We start from the raw sequence: 27976 nt of genomic DNA, 5'->3' as shown, positions 1-27976 counted from the left end.
AAACTTTGACAATGATTAGATCAATTCTTTAGGAAAATTATTTTGTCAGGTGGAATGGAGTAGACAGAGACCTGATAGAGAAAGACCAACCAGAAGGATACTAAAGTATGGTCTAGGCATAAGGTAATGGGTCCCATAGCAGGGTATGGGAATCCATAATAGAAACTAAGACTTGGCTATGTGGGATAAATGCTTCTGAAAAGTCAGGGATGAAGCTGAGGTTCTAGGCCTGAGTGACAGGGAAAATGATGGTTTCTTTGACAGTAAAAGAAAAATTTGAAAGAAGGGAAAGTTGGGGGAAAAGGCAACAAATTCTATTTTGTGCTGCTTGAGTTAGAGATGTCTATGTGATATCCAAAAAGCAATAAAAGATTGTTAGCTATCACTCAGGAGAGAGACTATGGTTGGATATCCAGAATATATCTTATACTAGGAATCATCTGATGCTAATTGAACCAATGGGAGATGATATCACCCTGCAAAACAGTAAAGGAAAAGAATAAGTCAGCAAATAAGGAAATTGTGAAGGTGAGAGAGTGGGGATAATAAAGGGGACAATCTGCTGAAAAAGATGAGAGGGAATGGGATCAAGCGTGCATGTAGAGGGGTTTGCTTTGGCAAGGAGAAGAGCCTCTATGAGAGAGGAATGAACATGCAACAAGGTTCTAAGGAGAAGGAAGAAGTGGGTAAAACATCTTCTTATCTTCTCATCTCTCCATCATCACCAAGAAAGGAAGAAAAACAAAACTCTTGTTAAAAACACACATGGTCAAGCTAAATAAATCTGCCCATTGGCCATATCTGAATAGGTAGACAATAAGAATTGAACACTTATTATGTGCCAGGCACCGTACTAAGTGCTAGGGGTGTAAAAAGAAGCAAAAGACAATCCCTGCCCTCAAAGAGCTTATAGTCTAAATCTGTCCTAATTGGCTCTCTGAGTCAATCACCTATCTATCAGGAGGTATGTAACGTGTTCCATCATGAGTCCTCCCCAATCATGGCTGATCAGAGTTCCTGATTCTTCCACTTGTTTATCTTTGCAATATTGTTGTTACTTTACAAGCTTTCTCCTGTTCTGCTCACTTTACATCAATTCATACAAGTCTTAGGTTTCTCAGAAACTATCTGCTCCATCATTTCTTTCTACACATTAGAATTCAATCACATTCATATGCTGTAGCTGCCTTTATGGCTGTTAGAACAAATTGTTCTCATCCAATCTGTCTTCCAGGGGAAATCTTCATATGCTTGGGGGAGACATCCCCTTGTTCAGCCATTCCCCAATAATGGGAACTTCCTGTCCCTGTTTCCAGTTTTTTGCTACCACAAAAAAAAAAGCTGCCATAAACACTTTTGAACATAAGGCTCCTCTTCCTTGTTATTTGCTCTCTTTGGAGTATAGAACTAGTAGTAATATCACTAGAGTTAGAAAGATCTAAGTTCAAATCCAACCTCAGATACTTATTAGCTGTTTGACCCTGGGTAAGTCACTTAACCTTGTTTACCTCAGTTTCCTCATCTGTAAAATGAGCTGGAGAAGAAAATAATAAAGCACTCTAGTATCTTTGCCAAAAAGACCCCAAACAGGGTCACAGAATGCTGAACACAACTGAAACAACAACAATACAAATTTATAATAAGGAGAATCTTCTTGGATAAGGTTTGGTATATCTCATTCTAAGAAATAAATTTTCTTTACACTTTTTTTTTCCATAGCTCATTTCTTTTTTCATGTCTTCCTCTATACCTCATTTGGTTTATAAGTTCATTTTTTTAGCTTTGAGAGAAATTATTTTCTATTATATTAATAAACCATTATAAATTAGGATCCAGGCTTTTTATTTCCTCATTGGGGACCAGCCTCCATAGGTGAGTCAGCCAGTTTCTGAAGGGCATGACTGATAGAAGAGATTGTCCTAATCCTAGGGGTACATGCTTCGTGATCCTGGGTAGGACAACACTCACCTAGGAGACCTTACTTCTGTTTGAAGTGTAAACCCAATCTAATCTAGGTGAATTCTTGCCCTGAATGAATAAGACCAAGTCCTTGCACCCTTCTACTTAAGTCTAGGGTGACCCAGCTCATGAAGGAGAAAAAAACCGGAGGCATTTGAGTGGAGATGGATTTCCTGTCCAGACTACTGTAGGCAGCTGAGTCTCATGATCAAGCCAGGATCTCAGCAGGAGCTGAAGGTTTAGTCCAATTAGGTTGATTTTCACCTGTCAGGCAGGGGCACCCTTTCTTCCAAAGGTATTGAAAGCACTGTCTTCATGATTTTGTCTTTGATTACTGAGAGAAACCCCTGACCATCAATTTATTGGTTAGCTGAATTAATATATAATTAATATTAGTATGTTATATAATAATTATTATATATAAATATATAATTAAATATATCTGAATATTAATTAAACAGAAATTCTGTCTCCCTGGCTTTTCATTCATCACACTTCATTTCACCCCACTGCCCCCCAATCTTTTCTAGGAATTCTACTTGGATATTTTGCTCAAGCTGTGTTTTTCTTTGAGGCTTCGCTTTTAGATGTTTTGAAGGCATCCCCTTCTGGTTTTTGTCTTGAGTGTCCTTGTCACCATAAAAGGGTAGAGGTTATTTTTTGGTTCACTCTTTTTTCCTCTTTATTTCATGACTGGATCGTAAGTTAGGGCCACTTGGAACACTTCCGGGAAGAACGCCTCGATAAAACCTTTGTCTTCCTGGGTCCTTCTGTGGCTTTCTTGGGGTATTAAGTGTTGTATTAATCCAGGATCTCAGAGACAGCTCAAGCTTGATACCTGCAAGCTTTTGGTGTTCTCAAAGTGGTCTGATCCCAACCACAGGAATCTCCCAATGTTCTTTCCCAGCCCTCTGATGATGTCACTCCTCTGCTCAGGAAGCACTCCCTCCTGCCTCTTGCCTCTAAGAAAAATTACAAACTCCGCTGTGACAGTGAAACTCTTCTACAAACTGGTCTGGCCTGCCCTGTTAAGCCAACTGCACATTACTCTCCTTCTCACACTCCGTATATTCCAGCCACACTAGTCTACTGGCTATCACTGACGATAGGGAACTGTATTCCCAGTACTTATCAGTGCCTGGTCCAGAAATACTTGTTGAACGAATGAAAGACAATAACTACTATTCATAAAGTGACAAACATGTGCTGGCTATAAAGCCCAGAATCAGATCTCCTTAAGAACAGGGTTTAAAGTCCTAGCGAAAGGTGACTGGAAAGTTGAACAAATATTTTTTTAATTAGCCTATATTTTATGTCCAGAAAAGCTGTTATTCCCTATGTAATGTTTTGATCTAGCTGACTAGCTCAGTCTACAATCTGTCTTAGTTTTAGTGCACATTATTTTCATTCACACACTTTATATTCTACCCAAACTGCCCTACTTACTATTACCGTTAGATGGTATTTTATATGCTGTTTCCTTGCCTTTGCCTGTAACAAACTCTGCTTATTAAAAATAAATTTTATTGATGTCTTTTACAATTCCTCCTTACCTCCCTTCTCTGATAGCCTTCCCTTATAACAAAGAATTTTTGAATAAAAATAGGAAGACAAAATCATATATCATCATAAATCAATACATCATAAAAGAAAATCTAATATATGCATTGTTTCACTCCCATGAAGCCCCCTCCCAAATCCATCTAGATAAAGAAGTAGGGAGAGGTATTTTCTCATACCATTGCAAAAATATTTCATAACTGCTTATTACATGCCAGGCGTTGGTAATATCAACACAAGAACGCCTGGAAGAGGTGTATATTGACAAGTAAATACAAAGACCTATAAATGGCCACTACCCTTACAACTTGGGGGGAGACAAGCAGAGTCAGTCACTAGAAAAAAAGAGTAATAACAAAACCAACAGCTAAATTTAAATTCTGTGTAATTCCATATAAACTCACTTTACAACATTCAAGTCAGCTATAATGTCTACTAAATTATCTTTTTTATTTCAGGTAATCAATAAAATACAATATGCAAACTTTAGTGGATGATTTTTAAATTGGTCTTATATGTACAGTACTAATGAAAACAAATAATTTACATGACATTTTCATTCCTCTAAGTGTATCATGATAAAAATAAATCAACTCACCTTTTCCTGCAGGCTGGGGAACTGCAAATCCAGGCAATAAAAATGGTGCCCCTGTGGTAATACCAGCTGGTTTTAGTTCACTGACACCATATGTTGTTAGAGAAGTTATCAAATTAACTAGATCTTTCAAAGCATCCTTGGATTCTGCCTCTTTTGCTTGTTCCAATCTATAAAAGGTAAGATGAGTCTGATTTACAACAAAAAAATTCAGGGCCTTAAATTTAACACAAATACTAAAAGTTAGTATTGCACTGGAATAACTACAAAACTCTACCTAAATCTACCTACCCACTTATTTTTATCTATGTTTAACATGCTGACCACAGACGAATACAGACATCTCCTTAGTAAGAAAACAAAAGGGACTGCTTTGTTTGAGCTGGTAGGCTGGGGAAGGAATCTATTTTGCACAAACTGGAAATTTCTAATGGAAATGACAGGCACCTTGGTGCTATGGGAGTAGTCACTCTTAGAATTTCTGATAAAGAAGGAAAAGAAAGCCAGGTATATATTAACATGAATCCTATGTTTTTCGTTTTTTTTTTTTATTTAATATTTTATTTTTCCCCAAGTACATGTAAAAATTTTTAACATTTGTTTTTTAAAATTTTTGAGTTCAAATTCCCTGTGCCTCCCCTAACTCCTCATTGAGAAAGCAATTTGATAAAGATAGACATGTACAGTCATGCAAAACATATTTCCACGTTAGTCACATTGTGAAAGAGAACAAACCAAAAAAATTAATAAAGAAATAAAGTAAAGAAAAAGTATGCTTTGATTCTAAATGAGGATCTGAAATTGGACAGCATTTTTCTTCCTAATCTTGGATCACTGTGTTGCTGAGAATAGCTAAGTCATTCCTAGTTGATCATCATACAATATTGCTGTTACTATATATAATGTTCTCCTGGTTCAGCTCATTTCACTTTGCATCAGTTCATGTAAGTCTTTCAAGGTTTTTCTGAAATCATCCTATGCATCAAGAGTATTCCATCACAATCATGTACCACAACTTGTTCACAGCCATTCCCCAACTGATGGACGTCCCCTCAATTTACAATTCTTTGCTACCACAAAAAGAGTTGTAATAAATATTTTTGCACACATAGATCCTTTACCTTTTTGTTTTTTTATCTCATTGGGATACAAACCTGTAGTGATATTGCTTGGTCAAAAGGCATATATGGTTTTACAGGCATAGTTGGCCCATAGTTTGGGCACAGTTCCAAATTGTTCTACAGGATAGTTGAAACAATATACAACTTCACCAACAGAGCATTAGCGTCTCAATTTCCCCACATTCCCTCCAACATTTGTCATTTTCCTTTCATGTCATAATAGCCAATCTGATAGGTGTGGGGGTGGTATTTCAGAGTTGTTTTAATTTGCATTTCTCTAATCAAAAGTGATTTAGAGCATTTTTTCATATTTCCATAGATGATCTCGATTACTTTGAAAATTGTCAGTTCAAATCCTTTAATTTATCAATTGAGGGATGGCTCTTATTTCTATATTTGCCTCTATTCTCTATATATTTGAGAAATTAGGACTTTGCCAGAGAAACATGCCGGAAATTTTTTTTTCACAGTAATTCCTTCCACCTATTTCCCCCTTTTATTATTCTCTCTCTTTTTACCCTTTCCATTCTCAAAATGTTCTGCTTCTGACTTCTACCTCTCCCAATCCACCTTTCCTTTTATAAGTAACCCCCATGTATTTGCACATGTGTGCATATGCACATACACACACACACACACACACACACACACTCTCTCTCTCTCTCTTTCTTTCTCTCTCTCTCTCCCCTTCCCCTACTTTCCTATAGAGTAATATAGATTTCTATACCCAACCAACTGTGTATGTTATTCCCTCTTTGAGCCACTTCCAATAACTGTAAGGTTCACACATTTCCCCCACCTCCCTTATCTTCCCTTCCACTGCTAAAGCTATTTCATACCTCTTTTATGTGAGGTAATTTATCCCATTGTTCCTCTCCCTTTCTCTTTCTTCCAATGCATTCCTTTCTCACCCCTTAACTTTATTTTTTTTTTTAGATAATTATTCCATTATATTCAACACATGAAAACTTGTACCTTCTCTCTATGTAGATGCCTTCTAACTGCCTAATAATGATAAAATTCTTAGGAATTACAAATATTAACTTACCATGTAGGAATGAAAACATTTTAATCACATTGATTTCTCTTTCCTGTTTACCTTTTTATGCTCCCCTTAAGTCTTGTATTTGAAAGTCACAACATTTTTTATTCAACGCTGGTCTTTTCATAAGGAATACTTGAAAGTCTTCTATTTCATTGAATATCCATGTTCTACGCTGAAGGATTATACTCAGTTTTACTGGGAAAGTGATTCTTGTAATTCTTGCTTTGTTGCCCTCAGGAATATCATCTTTCAAATCCTCTAATCCTTTAATGTAGAAACTGCTAAATTTGGTGTTATTCTGACTGTGGCACCACAGTATTTGAATTGTTTCTTTTTGGCTGCTTGTAACATTTTCTCTTGACCTGGGAGTTCTGAAATTTGGCTATAATATTCCTAGTTTTCATTTTGGGATCTCTTTCAAGAGGTGATCTGTGGATTCTTTCAATATCTATTTTACCCTCTGTTTCTAGAATATCAGGACAGTTTTCCCTGATAATTTCTTAAAAGATGATGTCTAGGCTCTTTATTTTTTTTATCATGACTTTCAGATAACTCAATAATTCTTAAATTTTCACTCCTAGATCTATTTTCCAGGTCAGTTGCTTTTCCAATGAGATATCGCACATTTTCTTCAATTTTTTTCATTTTGATATTTTTTTATTGTTTCTTGATGTCTCATAAAGTTATTAACTTCTACTTGCTCAAGTCTAATCCTTAGGGCATTACTTTCTTTGGTGAGCTTTTGAACTTCTTTTTCCATGTGACCAATTCTGCTTTTAAAGTTATTCTCCTCTTTATTGTATTTTTGTGCCTCTTTTACCATCTAGCCTAGACCATTTTTTAAGGAGTTATCTTTGTCAGCATTTTTCGTGCCTCCTTTACCAAGCTGAAGACTCCTTTTCCTTGATATTCTCACATCACTTTCATTTCTCTTCCCAATTTTTTTCTCTTTCTCTATTTCTTGATTTTTAAAAATCCTTTTTGAATTCTTTCATGGCCTGAGACCAACTCATATTTTTCTTTGAGGCTTTGGATATAGCAGTTTTGACTTTGTTGTCTTCTTCTGAGCTTGTGTTTTGATCTTCTCTGTCAATATAACTTTCTATAGTCAGGATATTTTTTCCTGTTGTTTACTCATATTTCTAGCCTAGTTCTTGATTTTTATTGCTAAAGTGGGGTTCTGCTTCCAGAGTGGAGGGGGTACTGTCCCAAACTTCAGGATTTTTATGCATCTCTTTTCAAAGACAATTTTGGCAACCTATAAGTTTTTGGTCTTCCAAGATGGTATAATCTAGAGAGAGCTGTTTACCCTGCAGACTAGATCCAAGTATGGGCAATGCAACAGAGTCCTGCCCCTGGTGCCAGCAAATGGACCCCCCATAACCTCCTTATGACCAGTTATCTGTGGGCTGAGAGGTCCAGAGAGTGCCACTGATTCAGTTGCCACCAAGGCCTGCAGGTTTGCTGAGGCATGGCCTGTGCTGCAATGTGCTCTACTCTCACCTCAACAAAATAGACCCCTTTCTGCAACCTTAGTTCTAAGTTGTTTTGGGTTGGAAAGTTATTTCACCCAGTCCTTTTGTGGGTTCTGCCACTCCCACATTTGTTTTGAGGCATTATTTAAAAGTGTTTAGAGGGGTTTGGGGGAAAGCTTAGCCTTTTTCTCTGCCATCTTGGCCTCACCTCCCAAACCCAGCATTTTTCTAGAACGAATTTCAAAGGGTTCAGAGGAAAGGCAAATAGGAGATCATGGACAAAAACTACATAGGAAAAGTCAGCCCAGAAGGGGAAGGTCTGTTTTGTTTTTTTTTGCTTTGTTTTTTGGAGGGGGAAGGGCAAGGCAATTTGGGGCTAGGTGACTTGCCCAAGGTCACAAAGCAAGTATGTGTTAAGTGTCTGAGGCCACATTTGAACTCAGGTCCTCCTGACTCCAGGGCCCGTACTCTATTCACTGTGCCACCTAGCCACCCCTAGGAAGTCCTTAATCAAGAAATTCCTAGGACACAAGGAGAAACAAATCTGATAAGGATGCAAAAAGAGCAGTATTGTCTAAAGAAATTAATTTAAGTGTTATTTATGAAATAATCTTTACTGATGTCTTTTGTTTCAGTTATTTTGGGATGTTGCCTCCTTTACTTTGCAGTAGAGTCCTACCTTATAATAACAACAATAATAACAAAAAGATAAAGCAAAACCAATCAATGATATATTATCTTACAGTATATGTAAAAATTCATACCCTCTAGTTTCCCAACCCCACCTCTCTCCATTTCAAATGAAAGAAGGAAGGTGTGTTTCATCATATATTCTCTGTGACCAAGATATTTCCTAATAATTTCCCAGAATTTAGATTTCTTTCCATATAAGTCATTTTCCTTTATCTTACTGCAGCCATCATATTTACTATTTCTATATACTGTTTTTCTAGTTCTGCTTATTCCACTCTATCAGCTCACTGAAATCTCTTTTTCTCTTATTTCCTCAAATATCTAACAGTTAAACAATGTAATTACATTAATTTATCATAATTTCTTCAGTATATGTGGGATCCTTTTGTTTCAAGGGTTTTTGTTACTGTTATAGCAAAAAGTGTTCTGATAAACATTTTAAGAGACATGGGCCCCTATTACAAACTCTCTGGGATGAAATTCCGTTAGTGGAGTTGCTGGGTCAAAAGTCTGGTCAATTTTCTTGCATAATTTCAAATCGTTTTTATATTGTATATGTAGAATACTTCAGAGCTACATCTCTGGTGTATTAGTAATGTTCCTGTATTCCTACAACCTTTTTTAACACTATTTCTGTTACTATCTTTACCAATTTCATGAGGATGAATAAAATCTCAGTTTTAAAATTTGAAATTCTCTCAATATTAATGATCTGGCACATTTTTGTATACCATAATAATGGGAAACATTATATAGCATTTCAAGATTTGGAAAGCACTTTACATTCACGATCTCAGGTGCTTTGATCCTAACCATAATCCCATGATAGCTGCTATTATTATAGCCTTCTTACAGATATGGAAACTGAGGCTGAAGGCAGTTTAAATGACTACACATCTAGTATCTGAGTCAGAATTAACACTCTAGTCTTCAAGACTCTCAGTTCTACATTCTGCTGATTAAGCCATTTTAGACTGTCTCTTCATATCCTTTGCCCACTTATTTACTAGGAAATACATCGCAACCATAAGTTAAAGTCAGCTGGTCCATATGAACAGCATCCTTATGTCCTAGAAGGACTGTCTGGTATGTGACCAAGTACCAATGACCTCTGAAAGAACATGAAAAATGAGAAGAGAAAAATCTCTATTCCCCATTCCCTCTCCCCCACAAAAAGATAAGAGAAGAATCTACAGACAATGCGGTGTCTGTTATTCCTGGGAAAACTCTACAATATGTTACTAGAGAGATGGCAACTTACCATCCAGCAAAGGAAGCAGTGATTACAAAGAAACATCAAGAACAAATCATTCCAAACAAAACTTATTCCTTTTTTTTGACAAGGTTATTAGAACGGTAGATCAGGGAAAGATTTTAACAAAGTATTTGATAAAGTCTCTAATGCTATTTGATGGGAGGGTGGAAGGGTGCTCCTGAATAATATGGGTACAGTGTTTCTGGAAAATGTGGCAACTCAAGAAGATAGGTTCAAGGGACCCCTTAACATTCCTCAACAAGGGGCACCCAAAAGTAGAATGAACTGCTTTGGGAAGTGAAGGAATCCTCCTCACTGCTGGCTTTTTCACAGAAAGTACAGAGAGCCACTCACTGGGTATACTGCAGACCAGACAGCCTCTGAGACACATTCCAGGGCTGACTCCATGACTTTAAATCCAGCAATATTGCCCCTTTTAAATATGTTTTACTAATGTCTTCTATCTTCAAACCATATTGACCTTTTTAAATGGTTTACTAATGTCTTCTATCTTCAAACCATGGCCATTTCTATGGGGAAAGTCATCCTTTCATCCTCCCAAATGAACACTTCTTTGAGACAATAAACATTTAGTAAAAATACACATCAGTAGAGAGGCTGCATCTAACAATGTACACAATATTCTACCACTATTGGGATAAGAGGAAAAAATACTGTTCAGTCAAAAGGTAGGCTTCTGAAGCATTTTGTAAAGGAACTTCTCTTTAAGATGAGAGTTATTTATATAGGAGGTCACTAAGGTCCCTTCCAACTCTGAATTTTGGAACTCTTCAAATTGTAAAAATATTCTTCCTGAAATAAACTGGAAACAAAGCTATCTCCATGGAAGACTTTCATATGTGTCTGGGTTTGGCTGATTTGACAGGACAACATGACACATATTGTGAAATGAGCTAAATAAATGCTTTATTTAAAAAAAATAATAAATGCTTTATTTATCAAATAACTGGCTTTTAATATTACTGGGTTTGTTCCAGCTGAATGCAATTCTGAGGCCAATGTAGGTTTATAAATAAGTGACTATAGATAATTTGCAAAACATTTGGTAAGATGAAGCCCTTTTAGAAAGATTTCTCTAGATCTTCTCTTAAACTTTCTTCTAGCATGGCTCCTTCACTTGAGTCTGACTCTAATCATTTCAATAATACCTGTCTTGAGACACAGGTCCAATATATGTGTACCTTCTAGGAGAATGGATGGTTGCTGCTAGCATACTGAATATAACAAGTTTATGCAGCCCTTATAGCCAAATCTAATTCTTCTTAATAAGGAGTAAAGAAGAGGCAGTCAAAAGTAAACTAAAGAGGGAAAGTTTCTTCATCAGGCACAAGATAGGTCAATGCTAAAGTTTTTTCACAACTACCAAGGGACTGCCTAATAAGGAAGGAAAAGGCTTTATTTCTCCTCTTTTTTGCCACTCTTGCTATACCAATTCTCCAGAGCACATCAGACCTTCTAGATAATCATACCTTTACTAGAACACAGTAGTGAATTAAGGCCATATACTTCATTTGTTTATGGCCAGGGAATGGGGTTGGGTATGTGGAATGACAAGAAAAAAGCAAATAAAGGCAAGTGATATTGTGAAAACAAGCATTAAATTGAAACAAATTTTCATTCTGTTTCCCCCCCCCAAAATAACTGGATCTAATTATGCAAATACACACACAAATCACACATAAATGAGACAAAAAGAATTAGACTTGACAGAAAAAAATATTAATAAAACAGGTGCTTCATACCTGAGCAAGAGATCACAGAGAAAGTTATATCCTTGCCATATCCTAAAGTCATCGAGCAGTGTTTGAGAAACATCACTGGAATCTTTGAGAAAGCAAGAAAGCCCAGCAAACATTTCAACAATCTCTAGGGGAGAAAGATCATCTGACTGCTGCATATTCTGCACACACGTTGACAAACATTCCTTTTCTGCAAAAACAAAAAGTTACAACTATATGCTCAGAAAAAACAATTTTCAATTACTTTGCACATTTTTATTCATCCTTAAATGTGGCTAAGCTAGATTTTAAATATTGAGAAATGGCACTGTTACATTTAAAATGTTAGACATTAAGATTTATTTTAACTTCTTTTGAAAGTAAAAAGAAATTTCAAATTATTTAGGGAAAAAAATATACTTCTAAAGAAGAAATTTTATACAGAAAAATGCTGAGGAAATATTCAATTCAAGAAACATTTATCAAGTGCCATCACATGCAAGGCATTATAAACATGGAAAAATCTCAAGAGTCAACCTCAGAATCAAAAGACCTGAGTTCAAATCTTGCTTCTGACACATCTTAATTGTTAATAACTTTTCAGTGCACAAAGTCACTCATTCAACCTCAATTGCAAAGCAAGTACAAATCGGTACCTGTAGAAAGAACTTTTTCACATTAATGAAATAATAAGTCTACTTAAAAAACAAAAACCAAAATATAATATACAAGCACTAGGCTAGATCCTATGGATACAAAAAGGCAAAAACAAGCAGTACCTGGACTCTGGAGGAAGACACGTCAATATAGGTTAAACACTGTTCTGTGTGTGTGTGTGTGTGTGTGTGTATGTGCATGGTCTAGTTCCATCAGAGGATAAGAAGAATAGTTATGATCCTCACAACAACCCAGGAAAGTGAGTACTACTATTATCCCCAGTTTATAGTTAAGCAGACATAAATTAACTTGCCGAAGGTCACACAGCTGCTAAGTGTCTGTGTCCAGTTTTGAACACAGGCCCTGAGTCCAAGCTTGGCACTGCACCACCTAGCTGGGAGCACAGGCACAGAGCTGGCAAGGACGTTAGGGCCCATATAGTCCAGCCTCTTTATTTGACAGATGAGGAAACTGAGACCCACACAGGTTAAGTGACTTACCACAGTCTATTTCCATGTTACAGTTTGAAATTCTTACATTGTGATGTATAAAGATAACAGATAAAGGAATATCTATTGCTTTCAAGAAAAATTAGAAGGGTGCAAATGCAGTGCAGAATTATACAGAAATAGTTGAGACAAAAGGAACACAGAAAGTTGCAACCAGTTTGGGACACAATCCTGTCAGTCAAAATTTATGAGTGGTTTTGTAATTGATTCTCTTATCTTTACTCAATTTTGCATAAAGAAACACATCTCATGTAAAAATCAAAAGATTAAACATAAAGAAATGTGAATTTATTCCACATTTTGTTTGAAACATCAAGTTTGATGTTTGAAACATCAAGTTTTGTTTGAAACATCATGTTTTGTTTGAAACATCAAGTTTGAAACATTACAAGTCCAGTAAAATTTGGGCTAGGATAAAAAATAAACAAATTATTTGGAAACAAAGCCCACTATCTCCTATTTAGAAACTGTGGGGGCCTTGACATGAAGATGCATCTAATAAGTAAGGATTTTCATAAGAATTGGGGATAAGAAAAGCCCCCCCTAAACTGTGCTATCAGTTTCATCAGCGTCTCTGTTAACAAGCTATGCAATTATGTTGGTGTAGGCAAGTCCCTCCCACACAGATGATAAACCCTGCCCACATGAGTGCTTTCATGAGCCTCCACAACACAAAACCCTTCATCATCTATCAGTCAACATTCTAGTAAAAGCCTCTCTGCATGTAACTAGGCTGATCCTCTGCTCCTCCTGGGCCTTTGTACTTTAACAGAGACTGTGCTCTACCTTAAACACAGCCTTGGGAAATAGCATTCACCAGCATGAAGCATCAGGGTAGGAACTTAGTAAGGGATATTGTTGACAGCAAATATTATTTGTGCTTCTGATGGAGACGAAAAATTTCTTCAAGGATCAAATGAGCCCACCCACAAAACCTCAAAAATGAAATCTCACATTTTTAGAGGGGAAGAATGATTATGACTGAACATTCATGCTGAAGTAAAACAGATTCTTCCAGATCTATATTTTGGAATTTATAAAAACTCATTGTATTTCATGCTATACCTAAATAAAGATGGATGGGTATATTTTCATTACCAACTTAAAAAAAAAAAGAAAATCTGTTCATAAATACTTTTATTTTGAAGGGAGAGAAAAACCAGTCAAAATGGAAAAAAAAAAAAAAGATTTTACCCACCATGAATGTACTTGACCACATTGACACTAAGCCCATGACGGGATATGGTCATGAGGACCTCCCCAGCACTCTTCCTCCAAGGCAAGTTATAGGGAGGGCACCAGGAGGTTATGGCACTGAATAAAAGCTGCAGATCATCTTTCTGAGCCAGCTCTTCTGCTGGGGACACAAAACTGCAGAGTTTCACCAATATCTGTGAATGAAAAAAAAACCAATCAGTCAAGAAACTGATGGTGGGAGGTTAGCTGTGGGAGAAGGAAAGAAGAAACAGCCCTAAAAGGCAGCTTTAAGGGAGCACTACATTAGGACCAGGTGGAACCAATGGTTTTGATTTTAAAGTATGAAGCATATATACTATATACTTATAACTATATTAAGCATATATACTATATACTTATTTATATACTATAAACTGGAGCTATGCTATATTACAATCACAGCATGTGCTTTAAGTTTTACATAAGACTTACATTTTAATTTTTTTAGCTGTTTTATATAAAAGAGATCCATTTGTCTCATACTATTATAAAAATGCAACCACAATAAGAATCACATCTTGTCTTGATATATAATATTCCAGGAACTGAATTATTCTTATAAGAATGAAGAACTAGGAAGTGAGGAAAAAGTAAAAGCTCTAAAAACAAAGGAATCTGGGGAGAATAATTGTTTATACAAATAGAAAAGGAAAAAGTTGCCTTAAATCATCAGGCCATCTTAATTTAATCCACCTCATCATTTAAAAAGCAATTCTCCACAACTGCACAATTAGGCGTATATCACTGAGATTTTTAAAAAAGGAAAAGAATTCATATGTACAAAAATATTCATATTATGTTTCTTTATTGAATCAAAGAAATTAAGGAGGCATCTAGTAATTGGGAGTAGCTGACCATATTATAGCATAATAACACAGTGGAGTATGACTATACCATAATAAATGATGAAAGGGACAAGTGCAGTGAAAACTGGGAAGATTTATAAATGACAAAGCAGAACTGAGTAGAATAAGAACAATTAATAAAATTACAACACTATAAAAACAAATAGCATCGAAAGACAAGTCTAATGAATGTGATTCCAGAGCACCAATGATGAAACAGGTTACCCACCTCCTCACAGAGGTGATAGAATTAGGGTATATAAAATATCTATTTTATGGCATGGCCACTGAGAGAATATGATTTAGTTGACTATGCATATGTTACAACTTTTTAATTTTGTTTTTTGACCCTAGTAGGAGTCCAGTGGGGAGGGAAGAGAGAAAATCCAACTGTCAGTTGAAAAAAAAATTTAAGTTTTTTAAAAAATCACTTTGAAGCATTTGAACTTTAGCTTACAACTTTTACTCAACTAGAAAGAAGAATGAAAGTTGGCTGGTACAGTGGGTAGAGGACTGGCTCTGGAATCGGGAAGACATGGGTCCACTACCATCCCAATTCTGACACATACTGGCTGACCGATCACTTAATGCTTCTAGAACTTCTCTAGAACTGTTAAGTACCTGTGTGTGCGTGCACATCTATATTAGCAGACAACGTTTCCCACAGGTAATTCCTCCCTATACCAATGAAATCACAGGAATAGTTAAAACACACACACAGAGAAAATAACAGTAATTGCTACATCATCATCATTGTTGTTATCATTATTTCACTTAAATGTCTCATGGGTTGAGACTTGTAGTAAGAGTAAGGTATAAACAGAGGGCTGGCCTACACTCAGTAGTCCTCTAAGTGATATCAAAGGGTCTGGGCACAGCGCTTCTTAAACTGTGGGTCGCAAGAAGCTCTGAGCTGGCGGATAACCCCAGCATGCTCGACACACATCTCGTGCAAAAGTTAGAGAAGGAACACGGAGAATGTGTCACAAGATGGAAGGGAGTAGATCGGCTGCCATTCGTACTGCCAGAGTGAGCAGCCTTCTGACTGAGATAAGGATGCAACTGTTGGTAGACAGCCACTCAAACCCTGTGCTTTATTTTGCCTTTGTATAAAATGATCTCATTCCTCAGCATTCCGTAATCTACATCTAGAAATGAGGTAAGCAATAAAGACAGGGAAATGAATCTTTGAAGAACTCTGATCATCCTGGTGACAGACTCACCAATCTGTGAAGTCAGAAGTCAGAAATAAATTTCCAAGTTGACAGATACTTTCTATTACAAGATCTATTAGGAAATTTGCCCTTCTCCTGCCTGGTGAAGAAAGAGTGTTATCCCATAACAAGTGAGCCAACTGAGAGGAAAGAGAACATAAAGATAGGATCCACATGTCATGGACAGGTAAGTGGTAGTTAAGTAAATAAGTGTGCAGAGGATCCAGGGATAGGAAATTAATGAGTACAGAGAACGCGTCACATACATACACATGCACAAGGAGCGTGCAGAGTTCCTTAAATATATCTATGTATTTTCCTCATTGTTGTTCAGCCGTTTCATTCATGCCTGACTCCTCATGACCCCATTTGGGGTTTTCTTGGTAGAGATCCTGGAGTGGTTTGCCATTTCCTTCTCCAGCTCATTTTAGAGATGAAGAAACTGAGGCAAACAGGGTGAAGTGACTTACCCAGGGTCACACAGTCATAAGTATCTGAGGCCAGATTTGAACTCAGGTCTTCCCAACTCCAGGCCTGGCACTCTATCTACCACACAACCTGACTGCCCCACTGAGAGAAGATAACTGTCACTATTTCTAATTGTCTTAAGCCCCAAAATATGAACTAGCTTGACCTTACCTAAATCACACTGGTTCTTTAGGTGAATTAAAACCATTTCTATAATATTTTGTCTGAATGAAGCATAAACAGAATGAAAGCATCATAAACAACTGCATCCCTTTGTCACTCCTGCATAGATATTGGCACAACAGTAACTGTTCAACATAAGAAAGTTATGTCAGGTCGGCTCGATGGTGCAGTGAATAGAGCACCAGCCCTGGAGTCAGGAGAGCCTGAGTTCAAATGTGACCTCAGACACTTAAAACTTACTAGCCATGTGACCTTGGGCAAATCACTTAACCCCAATTGCCCTGCCTTCCCCCTCCAAAAAGCAAAAATAAGAAGAAGAAAGTTATGTCACAAAACACAATGAAACATTCATCTGTCACAAAAAAAAAAGGTCCTTGAAATGACTGATAATTATCACTGAAGCACTATCTGACTCATGAGGGAATTATAAAAGTAATCCCTCACTTGCCTGGCAGTAAACAAAACAAATGTTGTAATACAGAAGAAAGAATCCTGACCACAGGATCAGAAGACCTGCTTCCTAACGCCAACACAGCCAACTAGTTCATAAGAGTTGTGGTCTAAAAATTTGCCTGTCAGTTATTTGGAAATTAGTCATTTCCTTACATAGAATAATTAGTAAGAATAGATGACATTTCTATAGCCTTTAATCTCACTGAAACACCCAGCAACTTTGTGAGGTATCATTATGGATATTATTAAGAAAACTAAGGGGATGGCTTAATGAATAGAGTGAATAGAGCACAGGCCCTGGGGTCAGGAAGACCTGAGTTCAAATCCAGCATCAGACACTTAACACTTATTAGCCATGTGACCTGGGGCAAGTCCCTTAACTGCAATTGTCCTGCCTTCTAAAAAAAAAGAAAAAAAACAAAAACAAAGAAAAGAAATAAGAAAACTAAGGGGGTGGCTAGGTGGTGCAGTAAATAGAACACCGGCCCAGAGTCAGGAGGACCTGAGTTCAAATCTGACCTCAGACACTTAACACTTACTAGCCATGTGACCTTGGGTAAATCACTTAATCCCAATTGCCCTGCCTTCCCCCCTCCAAAAAGCAAAGAAAAAAAAAAAAGCGAAGAAAACTAAGGCTCTAACACACAGGTGAGCATGTTTTTCAAATCAGCAGATGGCACAGAGTTGGAAGGGAGAGCCAACAGAATGGATGGATGGATGGACTGCAGAACCAGGATGCAAAAAGATGTTGACGGACCAGACCTGAATCAAACAAGATGAACTTAATGGGGATAGATGTTTTGCACACTTGAATTCAACAAATTTACTTTACAAATCCAGGATGGGAAAGCTTTGATTAGACAGAAGTTTGCCTGGGGCAGGGAGGGTTCTGGAAGTTTTAGTGGACTGCCAGCTCAATACGAGTCAGCGGTGTGACATGGCAGCCGAACCCGCACGATCTCTGGCTACAAGAAGAGAGTTGGGAAGAAGCATGTCCCAGGCCTGCTACACTCTGCTCTCGTCAGCCCACACCTGGACTGCTGTGTTTGGGTCTGGCCATCGAGCTCGTTCCGCCCTATTTTCTTCAAAGCAGGCCCAGTCCCCAGCAATAGAACCAGAGCCCAGCTTCTACCCACCTGGACAAAGACTTTCTGGAGAAGTCCTCGGCGCTCACCCAGTGGTAGCTCATTCTGTGCACCTCCGACTACCTCAGGCACATGTGGGAGGTCAAAGAATAGATAGAGACATTTAACCAGTGTGGAAGGCACGGACATAGTGGTCATGCAGTCTACAGTTTTCTGGAAAACAAATCCAAACAGATGCAAACATTATGCAATTGAACAAACTGTAACACTCAAATTGTAATTATAAAACATATAATCTGAGGTAACATCATTTTAAAGACTGCAAAGATAAAAAATATTCTGAGAAACAAAATCTTCCATTTCCAAACTTATAGCACTTGTTTAAATATTATAACATAAAGACTCTTCTGAAACATCACAGAATCTCGGGGCTAGGAGGGCTTAAAACAAAATCTAAAGCTGGGATGGGGAACCTGTGGCCTTGAGGTCACATGTGGCTTTCTAGATCCTTAAGTGCAGCCTTTTGACTGCATCTGAATTTTATAGAACAAATCCTCTCATTAATTTTATTAGATTCTAATGCATTCTTAAACCTTTGGGAATAACTCCACCTTTGGCATTCCAAACATAAACAAATCTATTCTACTTTTCTGATTTCCAAATCTTACCAAAAATTATCTGATGGTTTTGGGTTTCATTTTATCACCTTGCCTTTAATTCTTAATTATCACACTCCCCTAATTCTATGTGTGGAGTTTGTTACTGGACCTAAGATCACAGCATTAATCTGAACACTGATAATCTAAAAATCTTTCACAATTCTACTGTGAGATCTTTTTCAAATATAAAACTTAACATAGCTTCTGCATAGAATACCATTTTATTGATTATTTTTTAAGTAAACATTTAGACTGTAGAGAAATGGATGGAGAGGAAAAAGGAGAAGAGTATTTAGAGTCCAAAGAACTGGATCCAAATCCCAGCTCTGCAGCATGCCACCTGCCTGTGTGATTTGTGATAAGTCACTTAACCCTACTGGGCTTCCATTTTCTAATTTGAAAAAGGGGGTGTGGGTTAGATGATCGATCTTAGGAGACACTTATAGCTTCTAAGTCCTGTTGATTTAGAGTTAAATGACATTCGACTGGCAAGATTACAGGTAAATGAATCAATCAAAATCAGGGCTCAAATTCTTATTGAAATCCTAAGATTCATCTACCACTATCATTTTCTAACTCAAATAATTCAGATCCTTGAGATTTTAATGTCTGTTTCAAGTTTATGATTTTCATGAAGCATAAGGATAGAATTTATTTAATGAATAAACCAGCATTAATTAATCAACCAGCATTTAATAAGTGTCTATTATGTGCCAGACAGTGAATGAATGAAAAAAAAAAACTTTTACTATATGCCAAGCACTGTGAAGCAAGGGGGATAAAGGGAAAATGAAGAAAATCCCTGCTCTCAGGGAGCTTATGTTTGAAGGGAAGGACACAATAGATACAGTGGATGGAAAGGCACATTGGTCCTTAAAAGTACAGAGCTGGGGCAAACTACAAGACCTGGAGGTCTGAAAGGCAGAGCAGTAGAGTATATGATAAGGCCCAGTGGTCCTTAAGGATGGCATCATGACAAATGGTAAGGCCTGATGGTTCTAAGGTTTTACTGGAAGGACTACAATTGACCAGTCAATAAACATTTATTAGGAGATACAAAAAGAGGCAAAAGAAAGTCCCTGTCCTTGCAATGAGCTCCCAGTCTGCTCACAGTGACCAGCTACGTCTGCCCCACAAGCAAGGCAATGACTATGGTGAAGGAGAGACCAAAGGCCCTGGAACAGGAGAGGGGCTGGGTGTTAAGGAAAGCACTCTCCAGAACAAGGTTAGCTCCAACTTCTGAGGAGGGGCAGGTGGGGGTGGGGTCTGGTTCACTCCACTTTCCAGAAGGATCTAATTGTATAAGCACATACATTTCTTCCCCAGGTATAAGTAAGAGTGTGGGAACCTTTTCATTTTAGCTTTTCATCTCTTATTTATGGCTGCTTAGTACAATACTTAAGATATAGCAGGTACTTAATGAATGCTGGAGGACTGACTGAGTTTGCTTTTACAGTGCCTCACAACCTAGCCTCAACCTACCTTTCTAGTTTTTTCTTGTGTTACTCCCATTCCTACACACTAACCTCCTTGCTATTCCTCACACACAAAACTCCATCGCCCTTCTCTGTACCTTTGCCTTGGCTTTTCCCCACACTGGGACGCACTTCCTCTAATTCTTTATCAGAAGCCAAGTACCACCTCGTAAAACTAAGGGTTCAAGATAAGAGATAATCCTAATGCAAAACCATTTATTTAGAGAGGTAAATTAGATTAATTTCACCCTCAGGTGATAAAAGTGGTAAGAATTAGCTTTGGAGTCAGAAGACCTCTTTCAAATCCAGTCTCTGATACTTACGACTTGTATCCTGGGGCAAACAAGTCAACATCCCTGGGCCTCAGTTTCCTAATCTGTAAAATGAGAGGGGTGAACTAGATAGTCTCTGAGATCTCTTCCAGCTGTAAATCTATGAGACTATGAACTAGTCACAGAAGATAATGTTTTATTTGATAAGCAAATGGTCAAAATCTGGTAATGTATCTATAGAACACTAATGGAGTCATATAAAATATGACCAGCTCAAACACTTTTAAAGTAATATAAAGTATTTTTAAAAGCTCCAAAAGGAATACTTAGAATCACAAAACTGTGGTTTCAGGAAAAAGACTTATACAATTTTTTTTCTCCTAAGAATGCCAAAGTGATTCAGTGTAAATGTCAAAGTGATTTAGTGTTCCTTCTCTCATCACTGTAAAAAGTTTTAAAATAGAAAAGCATTTTTCCAAGACTAAAGTCTTCATTTATGCATGCATTAAAATAAGGGATCAAAGACACATCTGTTTGAGAAGAACTCTAAAACTTAACTTAAAACTTAATAAAAACACAAAGTTGCTTTTGGTCACCAAGACACAAAAGGTAAAACTAACCTGCCCAGAGGATGCTAACAAATTAATGGTCGTCAGAAGCATCCAACCTCTGCTGGCTTCTTCACTCTGGTTGATTTCCAGGAACTGGACTATGGCACGACTTGCTGCCTCTAGCGAAACACAAGAAGGACAATCAGGAGAGAAGGTGGCATGTCAAAGACAGACAAGAGCTAGAACGCAGCTCTCACTACCTGTGAACCGACGAGCTGCCCCACACAGTGGGGACAGGCATGGGGGAAACAGGACAGGCCAGTGGCAATTCCATGATTTCAAGTGGATTACAATCTTCGAGAGGCAAATGGCTCTAACTTCATGAAATGTGCAGAGAGCATATGGGATAAAGTGTGAAGTTAAAACAAGAGTTCGAGGATGGGAGAGGTGATACGAACAGTCAAAGAAAGAGAAAATTTAGTGCAGAGATGACTTTTGATTGAAGCTTGAAGGATAGGCAGGTTTGGGATCTGCTGAATTTGTGAAAACTGAAATAAACTGGAGGAGATAAATATGGACATCGTGCATACTTGCTGGAAGGCAGAGGAACACTGATAAGATTTCCCTGACTGTCCAGTATCATCTGGGACAATCTCTCACTGTATACCAGCTCCTGTCGCTGTTGCCTACAAACTTGCTCAGGTTTCTCCTATCCTTCCATGAAAAGGTAAAAAGAAAAGGAGAGAGAAAAAGAAAGGCTTCCCTCAATAGTATACAGTTTTTCCAGCTGACACGATGGTATGATGAGCACTAAAAATAAATTAAAAGTCATAGTAAAAGGCTGTAGGAAAGAATGCTACAAACCCATCCTTCTAGTTCAAGACTGCGCAAAAAAAAGACTGCCAGAAACCTGAAGCTCTTAGTGGGAAAAAAAGCCACATCAGGCAGAAGGTGCAACATGCAAACAACCTGGAGCCATATAAAGGGAAAATGTCAGACCAGTGCCCGCACAGAGCAGACCCATAGCCAATATGGGAGGCCCCATAGAAGTAGGACCACTCTGGTACCTACACTATGAGGGACAGGTCCACACTAGCAAATTAGAAGCCTGACAGCCACAGCAAAAATAAAAAGGAGGGGAAGGAGCCTCAGAACAGCACCCAAGTAGCTCACACACAGCCACAGCAGGAAACAGGGCAAGGCCATTGAAAGGCAGCCCAGTCTAGGGCCACAGCAGGAGATTAAGCCAAGGCAGTGCCTTAGAAGTATACAGAGAAAAACATAAGTTAAAATGGACAATTTTGATTACATAAAATGAAAACTTTTGTACAAAGCTAATTAATAAAAACTGAAATGGAAACAGATAAACGGGGGGTGGTGGAAATCTTTGCAGCAAGTGTCTCAGATAAAAGATTCATTTCCAAGATATCCACTGGTCATTTGCTTCAAGAAACTCCACACTGAGAACACCTGGAAATGGCATAACCAAAATTCAAAACTTCCAGGTCATAGAAAAAAATCTTTCAAGTGTCTGATACATACATAATAAAGAGGTCTGGAGAAATGCCAGCTGGCTGACAAGTAGTTAAAAAAGAAAAAGACCAGGACTCAGGAACCACAATAAGGATCAGAGAAGATTTTACTGCAACTATTATAAAGGAAAGATTATCCTGGATATAGTATGGCAAAAAGCAAAAGAGAAAGGCTTTCAAACCAAGAATAACTTAGCCTACAAAAATGATAGATATAAACGGACCTTTAAAAGAACAGAGGACTTTCAAGCAGTCTTGATGAAAGAACAGAAACAAATAGAAACGTTGTTGCTGTTGGTTTATTTTTAGTTTATTCTTTTCTATTTCTCTCTTCCATAACTGTAACCACCTACCTCAATTTAACAATTAAAAACAAAACACCAGCCCTCACAACAAATGCGTATGATCCAGCAAAGCAAATTTCCACGTTTGCTATGTCCAAAATGTAATTCTCATTCTGGACTTTCTAAGTCTGTCACTTCTCCTGGAGGAGGAGGGAGGCGGTAGCCATCTTCAGCCTCCTAGAAGACTGGACAGTGTGTGGGACAGTAGTTCAAGAAGACCTAAGTCTGAATCCTAACTCAGGCACTTAATAATTGTGTAACCCTGGGCAAGTCTTCAACCTTTTTCAGTCTCAGGTTCAAGATCAAGTGAGTTCCATATGAAAAGTGCATTGAAAACCCTGAAGCACCATAAAAGTGCTAGTTATTGTTATGATTCAGTCCTCTGCTATAGTGGAAGATCATGGACTAATTAATCAGAGTTCTCAAGTCTTTCAAAGCTGGTTTTCTCTATAGTGTTCTCACTGTATAAATTGTTTTCCCAGTACTTCTCACTTAACTCGGCATCAGTTCAGCTCTTCCCAGTTTCCTTTTAAAATGTACATTCAACAATTTCTTATGACAAAATAATATTCCATTATATTCACATATTATGCCATTTTTAGCCATTCTCCAAGAGGTGCTCTCCTCTTTAGCTTCCTACATGGGGCTTCTTTGAAAAGATCTGATGTAAATATTTTTGTACAGATAGGTCCTTTTCTTTCTTTGCTGTCTGGAGGTCTAAGCCCAGTCGTAGGAGTAGTACAACTGGCTTAAAAGGTATACAGAGTTTAGTAACTCTGTGAGACAAATTGCTTTTACAAGATGTCTAGTCCAACTCCCATCTCCAAACGGGGCATTAATTTGCCTCTTTTCCTAAAGCCTCTCTGATATTTGAAACCTGAGAGTGAAATAGCAAGCACCCTAATACACGCAGGACAACCTGCTAGCATAGGTTCTTGGACCTGCTTTTGTAAAAGGAAAGCAACTTTTAAGTTGGTCAATCTACTTTAATTACATTCAGTAGTTCAGGGGAAAAGTCAGCACCCTGAATATCAGAGAAAATACAAGCAGAGAAATTAGCACAAAGACCTGTGCAACAGACAGGGTTCTTCTGACTGCCTGAATAAAAACAATACTGCTATACACTTTAGATACACCACTGGATGGAGAGAGCCTTTATATCTGAGCAGTCAGGGGTCCTAAACATACAGCTATTCAGAGTCTCATCCAGGGAATCACAAGGTCCTTCTCATAAATGAACCCCCAAAGCAAAATACCAATTCAGAGAATATATATACTTCTCAGAAGGCATCAAAATCCTCGTGACTCAGTGTCTAGTTGGGTTAGTACCAAAAGGTGTAAAAGCCTTCCTACAAGCAAGCCTCCCCTAAACAAGCTCCTCCTTAGGCAAGTCCCTACCCCGATGGGCTCCACACGAGGCCCATTAATGGGCAGGGAAAATCTTATTATCCCATTAACATTACAGAGAGTTACTTTAATTTGCCTTTCTTCCATTAGTAGTGATTTGGAGCATTTTTCTTTCAGTGATTGAGAGTTTGAAAACTGCCTGTTCACTTAGTTATTAAGGATTGGCTCAGTCTTATAAATTGAAATCAGTTCTATGTAAATGAAGGTATCTATGTATGATATGAAACTTTTTTCAGAAAACTTTTCCCCCAATTATTTGTGTCACTTTTAATTTTAACTACATTAAAGTCAGTAACTAAGCATTTACTAAGTGCCTACCACCTGTCAGGAACTATAGTAAGTGTTGAGAACACAAAGGAAAAATCTCACTCATTTGTACAAAAAAAATTTAACTTTATATAATCAAAATTGTCCATCTTATTTTTGGTGATGCTATCATGTATTTCATGAGGAATTCCTATATTCATAGATCTGAAAGATCATTTTTCCCTTGTCTAGTGCCTTTATTAAGTGCATAAGATGCTTAATAACTGCTGACTCGCTGACTGAGGCATCCATTGGGCATTTACCTTAGTTTGAGACATTGGTCTGCAGACCCCCTTTCTGTCAGATTGCTTTCCAGTTTTCCAAGAAATCTATGTCCAATGAAGAGTGTTATCTGAGGAAGTGGGATCTTTGGGTTTAATGAACACTGAGCTACTGTGTTAGTTGGCTTCTGTTGTGTACCTAATCTGATCTACTATCCTAGTTACTAAATCATTTTTTTAAATTACTACTTGGGGGAGGCTAGGTGGTGCAGTGAGTAAAGCGCCGGCTCCAGAGTGAGGAGGACCTGAGTTTGGTTCCGGCCTCAGACACTTAACACCCACACACACCACACACACACACACAAAAACTAGCCATGTAACCTTGGGCAAGTTACTTAATCCCAATTGCCCTCCAAAAAGGCAAAACAAAAACAAAAAAACAACCCAACAACAAAAATAAATAAATAAAATTACTGCTTGGTAGTACACCTTTAGACCTGCCCCTCTTTCTTGCCATTCTTTTTTCATTAGTAGCCTTTAGATTATTGACCTTTTCTTCCTTCAGATGAATTTCATTATTTCTTCTGGCTCTACAAAAATAATTTCTTGGTAGTGTGACTAGTATCACTCTGAAATTAATCAAATCAGCAAATTAATTTGGATGGTGTGGTCATCTTTGTGATTAAGGACAGACTCTCTGAAATATGCACAGGGGAAACAAGGGAAGCCCAGATAGGAAAACACATCTGAGCAACTAGCAGGGGCTCAAATGATGGTCAAGTACTTCTATTCCAATAGAGGGAGGAATGACAACTGTCCCTGAAAGATTAAAGCAAGACAAAAAGAGGGCCAGGATGTGATTTTTTTTCTTGTTTTGCTGACTTTAAAGGAGATAAGAGAGGAAAAAGGAATAAACTATGAAAGAAATGAGGAAGAAGAGGAAGGCACTTCTTATTTCTCCCTTCTGGAATAGTTCATAAAAAAGAAAAGAGGAAAGGAGGATAGAGTGAGTCAGTATCTCATGAACCTCACTCTTTGTCTCTACGTCTGTCTGTCTGTCACACACACACACACAACAATGAAAATATTAGGTATTAACCTGGGAGAATAACCAAAGCTCACATACATTGCTTTAGCTTAATATTATAAAGAAATTAATTGATTCTATCATTTTATCATTGATTCTATGCTGTAACTGATCCTATCCTGTATTATTGTCCCTTTTTTATGATTGCTCAAGCCACATTTTCTTGTCTCTTTGTCTATGAGCTAAGTTTAGAAGTTCAGTTCATCTGCTAATCGGTATTCTATTCTTGGCTCAAAGAAATTTGTTATCCTTGAGGGGTGCAGGTGGACATGAGGGAATCTGGTCCACTATCTCCAATGGTCAGGTAAACTCAAACAATGACCATTTCTTAGTCATAGGACATGAGTTTCCCCTCTCAGTTAGTTTAAAGAAAAACTTGTTATCCCTCATATTTTCAGCTCCTGAAAAATTCCTTAACATCTACTTGCTATCTTTGAAGACCTATAAGCTGAACTGGTACATTTCCACAGGATATACTGCCCATATCTGCCTACCCTTGTACAATTAAAGAGGGTCTTATCTCCTTCCTAGAAGCGAGGTAGCAGTCTGTTATCCATGGCCCACTATCAATAACCTCATGGGACAGATGGTTCCATAAATCAATCAAGCACTCCTCCAGAAAGACAAGGATAATTGTTAGCCTACTGTTCTTGATGTAACCAGTCATGCTGTCCTCACTCCCATGATGCTGCCAGCCCTGTAACCAATTGTATTCTTTTCTCTTCCTATTCAATTCTGTTCTCTGCTCCCCTGTACTTCCCAAAACTTCATGAAGGCTAGTAAGCCCCATCTCATCCATGGTCTTTAGTCATTGAAAGAGGTTACTGACCCACTGTATTGGTTACTACTACCCAAATAAACTGATCATGCTCAGATCACTATCTTTCGATTTACTTTAATTTTCAAAGGTAACAACTGTCTTGTTTTACACTCACAATAACCTAGTAAGGTATGTTCTATTATTATCCCCATTTCACAGAGAAAGAAATTTAGATTCAGTAAGATCAAGAGATCTGCAAAAGTCTATGGGAAAAGGTTATGTTACTGTTTAGACCTAGTCTCATGTGGTTGAGAAACCAGACCTGTTGCTCAGAGAACAGATAATTGAGTCAGAAGAGGGGTCTCTAAAGGTCAACCCAAGAGGTGAGAATGACCTAGACAGGATCATTCTTTAATGTGAGAACCAGCTAAACACATCCCTGTTCCTTCATTTAAACTTGACATTGAGAATTAAGAAAAAGCCACCCTTATTACCAAATGAGTAGTCCACTTGGATTGACCAACCAAGAACTCTGAGAGACAAATCTGCTGTCTGTTAATTCAGCTCCTGCAATGCATTCTCTCTCTCATTCTCTCTCTCATTCTCTCTCTCTCTCTCATTCTCTCTCTCTCTCTCTCTCTCTCTCTCTCTCTTTCTCTCTCTCATTCTCTCTCTCTCTCGTATTTTCCTCAACACTCCTGTGACAATTAGAAATAAACTGGATATCTGAGATTAGTCAAAATAAACTGTTGTCCAGGGTTGAGCCAGTTGGAGGCCTAATGTCTGTACCCCAGTGGTAGGGAACCTGTCTTTTTCTCCATTTCTATCCTCCCTACAAGCTTCTCAGGAAAACCTCTCTCATGTGTCTTATCTGGAGCCATCTACCAATTCTGCTACCTTGGAAAGATTTTTAACAAAAAAATGTAGCCAGCCAAAAGACTGTTGTAAAATGCTGTAGCCAGAGTTTAGAATCATGGGGAAAATTAAGTTTCATAATTGAAACAGTTCTCCTGGCTTTCTGTAACCTGATGCTAAACTCTCCATCTCAGTAAGCAGGGACTTACTTCTGTTTCAGACCTTCAACACGACATAAGGTTTTAGGAAGAACTAAAAATTTAAAACCCAGCAACATATTTTCTGTCTGTGACTTCAGTTCTAGTAAGGTTGAGTTACTGAGATAAAGCAGACAAGCAAAGAAAGAAAAACTTTTAACTGGTTCAGAGAAATTTGTGGCGTTCTAAAATAGAGATTAAATATGTAATTAAAATAT

At 37.8% G+C, this 27976-nt stretch overlaps 1 protein-coding gene across 6 annotated transcripts in view; it reads right to left on the bottom strand.

The window, feature by feature from the left end:
* Positions 1 to 27976, bottom strand: part of WDFY3 (WD repeat and FYVE domain containing 3) — a 325015-nt gene that overhangs the window by 194210 nt on the left and 102829 nt on the right. For all 6 annotated transcript variants that reach the window (XM_069093019.1, XM_069093035.1, XM_069093044.1 and 3 more), the window contains exons 4-8: positions 21119 to 21228; positions 18144 to 18305; positions 13807 to 13999; positions 11467 to 11653; positions 4118 to 4284 (exon numbers count right to left, since the gene is read on the bottom strand). In XM_069093019.1, coding sequence (XP_068949120.1) covers positions 4118 to 4284; positions 11467 to 11653; positions 13807 to 13999; positions 18144 to 18305; positions 21119 to 21228 — 819 coding nt within the window. The remainder of the gene's footprint in view (positions 1 to 4117; positions 4285 to 11466; positions 11654 to 13806; positions 14000 to 18143; positions 18306 to 21118; positions 21229 to 27976) is intronic.

Source organism: Petaurus breviceps, unplaced genomic scaffold (genome assembly GCF_028583685.1).
Source record: "Petaurus breviceps papuanus isolate PSGF00001 unplaced genomic scaffold, PetGlider_PUasm1.0 126, whole genome shotgun sequence".
NCBI classification, from domain to species: Eukaryota; Metazoa; Chordata; class Mammalia; order Diprotodontia; family Petauridae; genus Petaurus; species Petaurus breviceps.
This window is presented reverse-complemented; position numbering and strand designations above follow the sequence as displayed.